Source organism: Sinocyclocheilus rhinocerous, unplaced genomic scaffold, assembly GCF_001515625.1.
Source record: "Sinocyclocheilus rhinocerous isolate Xijiao unplaced genomic scaffold, SAMN03320098_v1.1 scaffold484, whole genome shotgun sequence".
In the NCBI taxonomy this organism is placed as follows: domain Eukaryota; kingdom Metazoa; phylum Chordata; class Actinopteri; order Cypriniformes; family Cyprinidae; genus Sinocyclocheilus; species Sinocyclocheilus rhinocerous.
Window position 1 is genome coordinate 734,264 of NW_015658063.1, and position 8,347 is coordinate 742,610.

The 8,347-nt window shown below is 37.8% G+C and overlaps 1 protein-coding gene across 1 annotated transcript in view; it reads right to left on the reverse strand.

Annotated features, from left to right (window-relative positions):
- The window catches only part of LOC107722077 (pappalysin-2-like), a 62,704-nt gene that overhangs the window by 34,550 nt on the left and 19,807 nt on the right, over positions 1 to 8,347 (reverse strand). Inside the window, exon 6 of the mRNA XM_016530301.1 lies at positions 4,028 to 4,149. Coding sequence (XP_016385787.1) covers positions 4,028 to 4,149 — 122 coding nt within the window. The remainder of the gene's footprint in view (positions 1 to 4,027; positions 4,150 to 8,347) is intronic.

An 8,347-nucleotide genomic window follows, 5' to 3' on the forward strand; every position in this document is an offset into this window, starting at 1 on the left:
ACATTTCCGTCACACGCTTGAGGTATTCGGCCAATCACAACGCATTGGATAGTTGGGCAATCAGCGTACACCTCGCTTTTCAGAACGATGAGCTTTGTAAAAATCGACGCGTTTCAGAAAGGCGGGGCATAGAGGAGCAACAATAATGTACAGTATGTGGAAAATAATGTGTTTTTTGAACCTTAAACCACATAAACACATTGCATTACACCAAATACACAAAATAATGTTATTTTTAGCAACATCATATGACCCCTTTAACAAAGATAGAATACATTAAAAAGTCAGTTAAGAAATTAAGTAAAAAAATCAAGTGAATTCAATGTAATTCAATGTAAATTGCATTCATCAAAATGCAACTTGTTTGTAAAGGATGCATGCAATTCTTTCTAATTAGAATTAAAATAAAAGCAGCTTAATTAATTTGCAAACCTTTTTATAACAGCATTTGCGTTGGGAGCGCACACTTTAAAATGCTGCCTCTGCAAGCAGCTCACTTGGGAACTGAGCAATTCTGTGTGTTTATTATAAACAACCATTTAATCTCTTGAATCTTCAATCTTGTTATGACAATTTTTGAAAAAAGACAGGATGGGAGGCAAAGAGGGACAAACCGAGTGAAAGGGAAAACAGAAAGAGAGAGTGTCTGGGAAAAACCACATGTCTTGGAAATGGATGTGAAGCACATTTCCCTAGACCTCAATCGACCATAAGACCCAGGTGCAGCTTGGCAAAGGAGACAGATTGGCGCCTTAATTGGGACAGACAGGGCTCACAAAATAATTTATTAAACTAAGAGTTAATGTCCGCGGTGGCCTGAAGAACAGGAGCGAGACAGGGACAGGTAATCCCAGGAGAGCCCTGGGGCGGCACTCTCGCTAAAACATCTCGCTTCACTAAGAATTAACTATGCCCACTGATAGCAACATTTAATTGCACACACGATCAACGTCTGTGTTGTTTATATTTCAGTGTTAAGATGCAGCAGACTACTACTGTCACGCCCATGGACTGTCTGTGTGTGTTTTTCTCCCCACGTGCTCCCCGTGACCCAGTTTCTCCCATGTGTAATTGTCTCATTTGGTTCAGATGTGTCTCATTAATTACCTAGTTTAGTCCTGTATTTAAAGTGTTGTCTGCCTATGTTCCCTTGTCCAGTGTTATACGTCTACCTTGATGTGCTACGTGTGTCTCCTGCCTGCTTTGTATTACCCCTTTCCTTGGATATTAAAGACTGTGATTCGCATTTTCCTCATCTCTCCACGTTCCTTGCTCCTCCCTGTAGCAATCGTTACAACTACAATCTGGCACACTTTGATAGGACTGTTCAGCTTTGCTCCACCACTGCGATCCTACAGTTCAAAAGTTTGGAGTTGATAATGATGCATTTATTTAATCAATAATACAATAAAAAAAAAACTGTAAAATTGTGATATATTATTACAATTTAAATTTTATTTGTTTTTCATTTTAGTATATTTAAAAAAATGCAATTCCTGTAATGGCAAAGCTGAAAACTGGTTCTGCTTAATATTTTTGTGAAAACGGCAATATTGTTTTTTTTTCAGGATTCCTTTAATGAAAATAACAGAATTTATTTGACATATAATTATTTTGTAATATTATAGATGTAATGCACCCTTGCTGAATAAAAGTATAATTTTCCTTTAAAAATAAAATCAATCTGATCCCAAACTTTTAAACAGTGGTATAAATCAGCTCTTTATAAATAAACACATTTATATATAAAGGTAAATAAAAGTTGTAGTAAAATGGTCAGTATATATAATATTTAGATATAAAAGGATATAAACCTGCCAGGATATAAGCTTATTTATACTGATTTGCTTGTTTATCTGATCCCAAACTTTTAAACAGTGGTGTAAATCAGCTCTTTATAAATAAACACATTTATATATAAAGGTAAATAAAAGTTAGACATTATGAACAATGAAAAATGTAGTAAAATGGTCAGTATATATAATATTTAGATATAAAAGGATATAAACCTGCCAGGATATAAGCTTATTTATACTGATTTGCTTGTTTATACTGGATGTATGTAGCAAAGAAATCTCAGCCTGCTTTTCTGCAGCCAAAAGCAGTGTGTTGTTAATTACTCCAGGGGGAAAAGTACTGTTTTCCCTTAATAAACCTGTAATTATAAATTATCTATAATAATTATCATTTAAATAGAAAGGAAATGAATACAGCCTTGTTAAACTGAACTAAAGGGGGTTAATTTGTAAATCAGACAGTTTTATGGCAAAATAATGCATGCTAAAGTGACACTACTGTTTAGTGAACTCATCCTATTGTGCATTAATGTAAAGAGCACAAGTCTTAATATCAGGCCATGTGAACTCTCTGCCTCCAAAAGGTTTTACAATGACGGATTAAACTGTACTCCAGGTCGAAAGAGACAGATAGACAGACAGCAGCCTTGAGTCACAGAGCGCTCCTTTGCACCCAGCGTGGCCTCACATGTGTGGATGTGTACAGGGTAAACAGCAGCAGGCCAAGGCAAACCATAAAACTCAATTGGTCAGATAAACAGAGCGAGGGCCTCCACACAGGGTAGAATTAATGACTGTATCAGATGTGGTGTAATGTTCCCACCGGGAGAAGCAATGCGGCAAGATCTGTGAGCGTGTCATCCTTCCTTCTTTCAGCAACCTTAACCAGGTCTCTGCTCGCCCTGGCTCGAGCCTTATTTCTCGAAAAGCTGTCTTATAGCACATACCGAGGCTATGGTACAGGTAAGCAGGGGCGAGCGCTACAAGATGTGAGATTTGAGATATGATTTGATAACGAATTGGCCTGCGTTAATAGAGTTATCAAATGATTCACCGTGGTATTACCGTGAGCATTATTTCATACTGCACAAACAGTGTTGTCATATTGCTCCTAAAGTCTTTCTGACATGATTAACTGACCGACAAAATAATTCACATTAGGTAGTCATCATGCACTTTATCATGTTTTTAAAAATAAACCAAAAACAATAGGTTACTGTAATTTATTACAGACCTGAACCGATGGTATTAAATCTCATTCATCATTAATATTGCAAAGATATTGTTTTCTTAGAGATATATATTTTTATTTTCAAATTTAAGACTTCATTTCTCATCAATCTGTTTCTCAAAACAAGACTCCGGGCCAAAAATCACTCTCCACTACCACCTAGCTGGATGATTTTATGTTTGACCTCTCTCATGATACTGTGCTTTATGAAAACGACTGCATACCAGGGGAGGATTTCCACATTTTGGGTGGACTTTTCAAAGCACAGTCTTATCCGTGACACGTCAGTGAGTGGGCAGACCAGATGCTAAGAGATTTCTGATTAGAGTAATCAGCAACATCTGTTACGTGAGGTATAAAGTTGAAAAGCTGCACAGGATAAACATCGCTTTTTATGACGGGCTGCTTCTGGACGCCACCCAATATTACCAAAACTTGAAGCTTTGCCAAGGGCCTTTTTTATTCATTGATGGCAAAAAGAGTGTTCTTTATGCAGGCAATTATGATTTAATGATTTATTCCCTAAATTTTTCCAGACTTGCACGCACCTGGCCCGCATGAGACTGAACGATCCACCTGAATGTGAATGCACAAGTTCGGAGAAAGAAGCCAGGGCTAAATTCTCTCTATCCTCATTAATCAAAGAGCAGGTATTGTTTTTTACTTTGACGATCATTCGTGACATTTTCAGTGGTGTGTTGAGGATCAAGCACACGTCCAACAACATTTATGTCAGAGACGGCATTCAGTCATGCGCTCACCATCTTACAATTCATGACATATGCATGTGGAAGAGCTTTGTTAGATCATGATACAAAAACTATAATAGAGCAGTTAGTCCTGGTCCTCTAATTTGATTGACCGAATAGGATTTCAACAGTGTCCAACAATACAGCCCAACAGCAATGAGACTTTTTTATGGTTTGTGTCATTCCACCTGCACAAGTATGAAGTAAAGTTGTGTGACTAATGTTATAATAAAGAATGACTGAGTACTAACCCACTGCTTCCTCTGGTGTCCAGTATCCAGTGGAATCACAGGCGTGAGGAGAAGTGGCCTCATGGGCATACTGATGGAGCGCTCCATTCTCATCACAGAGATGACAGCTCATGTCACCTTCCCTACAAAACCACAGAAAAAAAGCATTTTAACAAGTGCACAAAAAGAGTGATATACTGTGTCAAAAAGTAGAGGGCTCAAAATACATAATTTCATTTGCTTTTACTGAGTGTGAGTTTTTGATTTGGATAACAATGGAATCACATATAGGACACGGTCAGTGTTAGACCTGTTTCTTTGTGTTCACATGTAATAGAATGAAATAACTTAATTTAAATACCCTGCTGTGGTATTTAAGAACATTTAACACCCGGTTAATCTGCATTGCGGTTGGTTGGTTAGTGAATAAAATGCAGGTTTTTGCACTGCAAAAATGCATGTTAGAGTGGCACATTTGTAACATAACTAGGACATCAACATACTTTAGTTAGCATAGTCATGAAAATGAGATCTAGTATTCACATGGCATGGTTAATATCTGTTTTACAAAAATAAATTTGTGTGGCCAAGTATAAATGGATTTTGTAAACCAAATTGGATAAAAATCAGTTGTATGAGGAAACAAAGTGAATTTCTCATGAAAGCTTTCAGAATACAAGCAATAGTATAACATGATTGCATAAATAATTTAATTGAGAAACATTTATTTCCTCTTTGTCTGTTTGGCTCGTTTCCACCGAGCAATTACGGTTCAGTACAGTATGGTATGGTATGCAATTATGTCCGTTTCCATTGTCAGAATGGTACCAAAATAGTAAACCGTACCCCTTTTTTGGTACCCTTCCGTTGGGGTACCTAGCACAGCAAACGGTACCAAAAGGGTGGAGCTAAACTCACTGCAGAACATTGACTGGTTGACTAGAATCGTCACTTTTGCGTGATACAAGGGGATAAAGCCAGAGATTGTATTACTATAGGGAGATTAGAGGGTCTGTATTACTTACTATTGGAGAAAGCGTAACGGCTAACTTGGATCACGTGTGCCGTAATAACCAATCACATTACAGCTTTGAATTGGGTCATTGAATTTCAATGTCATTGAATTTCGAGTCTTCGAATTTCAGTCAGAGTTGTGCGACACTTAATCGCCGTTTACGGATACCATAGGAATGAATGAAAAGTGCCATAAACTGAATCCCACCTGTCGCAAAAAGTCATTGACTTCTCTTATAAAACGGCTTTTTTCGTGGTAAACTCTAAAAATAGTTCAATCCAAAAGTATTGCTTAGTGTAAAACATGTTGAAGATTAGCAGATAGGCTGTTGATTCATTAAATGATAAGCCGTTTCCTCTTAAAAGCTGTTTATACAGCATAGTGAAGCCTCTCCTCCATTGACATCCATTTAAAAAAAAAAACGGCCTCTGATCTCCTTTCCATTAGCATTAGCCGTTACGCTTTTTTTAGCTAATGGCTGCAGGCTTGCCTTCTATTGGCTTTGATAAAGCTTCTCCTTCACCAGAGTTGCCAAGTCTGCGTATTATACGCAACTTTGGGCTTCTTTTTTTTGTTGCGTGAAAAAAATCCCGGGTCGCGGGTTGCGGTTTTTTGGGCTTATTTAAAAAATGTGGTTGCTTGTTAGGGAAATCTCACAAGCAACTTTGTTTCTTTATTTATGTTCGCCGTATTCTCCAATGCATTGAATGACACTCTGTCTGCTCGCAGTTAATAGCCAACCAGTGCAATAATATTGTAACCAGTGCAAAGTGCTGCAGCGTAATTTGCCAAATGTTCCACCCCCTCCTCGCCCTCATTGGAGAAAAATCACGTTCAAAAAGAAGGCGCATGACGCTGTAATCCAAGCAGTGATAGAAATAGTGGGATGACATTCTTTTAGCCTAATTTTTAATTTTTACAATGTTTTTGTAATTTATTAATTATCACGGGCTGTAATAAAAAACAAGTAGTCCTATACTAATACTAAGAGCAAGGTTCGAATAGCCTATATTTTAGTAGGCTATAAATATGTGGCTATGTTACAGCTCCCCTTTGAAGCTCTTGTGTTTTTCTCCTTTTCCATCTCTCCAATCCTATTCTGCTCACAGGTGATTGGAGATGAGTTTTGTTCCCACTTTTGTTGCAGTTTGCTGATTTTTGTAAAATAATGTTCTGTTTTTGCTTTTCAGATAAAAGAGTGGTTTCAGTTTAATATGTTGCAGGATCATTTATTGGTAATAAATAATTGATAATAATTAATATTGATGATAATAAATCCTCAAAAAAATGTTGGGCTTTTTTGGGCTTGTTTTTGAAGCTGCGGTTGCTTATTTGTCTCGCGAGAGTTGGCAATTGTCCTTCACTCGTTCCGCTCTGCTGTCCATGAGTGTTGGGGCTTATTTACATCAGAGTACGCAAACACTAAAAAATATAACAGTGTATTTTAGAATTTTATATTTTCACACAGACAATAGCCGTTTCTCAATATGCGTTCTTGTCTGTTCTTGTGGACTTGTGAAACGTCATTGCCCAAAAACCCGCGTAATTTTCAAAATATTACTGTTACTGTGTCATGAAATGTAGTTTTAAGAGTTTTTCAGGCGAGAATGTACAGGTGCATCTCAATAAATTAGAATGTCGTGGAAAAGTTCATTTATTTCAGTAATTTAACTCAAATTGTGAAACTCGTGTATTAAATAAATTCAATGCACACAGACTGAAGTAGTTTAAGTCTTTGGTTCTTTTAATTGTGATGATTTTGGCTCACATTTAACAAAAACCCACCAATTCACTATCTCAACAAATTAGAATACTCCATAAGACCAATAAAAAAAACATTTTTAGCGAATTGTTGGCCTTCTGGAAAGTATGCTCATTTACTGTACATGTACTCAATACATGGTAGGGGCTCCTTTTGCTTTAATTACTGCCACAATTCGGCGTGGCATGGAGGTGATCAGTTTGTGGCACTACTGAGGTGGTATGGAAGCCCAGGTTTCTTTGACAGTGGCCTTCAGCTCATCTGCATTTTTTGGTCTCTTGTTTCTCATTTTCCTCTTGACAATACCCCATAGATTCTCTATGGGGTTCAGGTCTGGTGAGTTTGCTGGCCAGTAAAGCACACCAACACCATGGTCATTTAACCAACTTTTGGTGCATTTGGCAGTGTGGGCAGGTGCCAAACCCTGCTGGAAAATGAAATCAGCATCTTCAAAAAGCTGATCAGCAGAAGGAAGCATGAAGTGCTCCAAAATTTATTGGTAAACGGGTGCAGTGACGTTGGTTTTCAAAAAACACAATGGACCAACACCAGCAGATGACATTGCACCCCAAATCATCACAGACTGTGGAAACTTAACACTGGACTTCAAGCAACTTGGGCTATGAGCTTCTCCACCCTTCCTCCAGACTCTAGGACCTTGGTTTCCAAATGAAATACAAAACTTGCTCTCATCTGAAAAAAGGACTTTGGACCACTGGGCAACAGTCCAGTTCTTCTTCTCCTTAGCCCAGGTAAGACGCCTCTGACGTTGTCTGTGGTTCAGGAGTGGCTTAACAAGAGGAATACGACAACTGTAGCCAAATTCCTTGACACGTCTGTGTGTGGTGGCTCTTGATGCCTTGACCCCAGCCTCAGTCCATTCCTTGTGAAGTTCACTCAAATTCTTGAATCGATTTTGCTTGACAATCCTCATAAGGCTGCAGTTCTCTCGGTTGGTTGTGCATCTTTTTCTTCCACACCTTTTCCTTCCACTCAACTTTCTGTTAACATACTTGGATACAGCACTCTGTGAACAGCCAGCTTCTTTGACAATGAATGTTTGTGGCTTACCCTCCTTGTGAAGGGTGTCAATGATTGTCTTCTGGACAACTGTCAGATCAGCAGTCTTCCCCATGATTGTGTAGCCTAGTGAACCAAACTGAGAGACCATTTTGAAGGCTCAGGAAACCTTTGCAGGTGTTTTGAGTTGATTAGCTGATTGGCATGTCACCATATTCTAATTAGTTGAGATAGTGAATTGGTGGGTTTTTGTTAAATGTGAACCAAAATCATCACAATTAAAAGAACCAAAGACTTAAACTACTTCAATCTGTGTGCATTGAATTTATTTAATACACAAGTTTCACAATTTGAGTTGAATTACTGAAATAAATAAACTTTTCCACGACATTCTAATTTATTGAGATGCACCTATATATGCACTATATTCAAATGCACTAATTCCCAGCCTCAACCCATTCAGAAGTACCAGTACTTACATAGATACCTATACATAGTAGCCAGAAAGAAATGCTAATTTTAAAGAAAAACGTCAGACGTACTT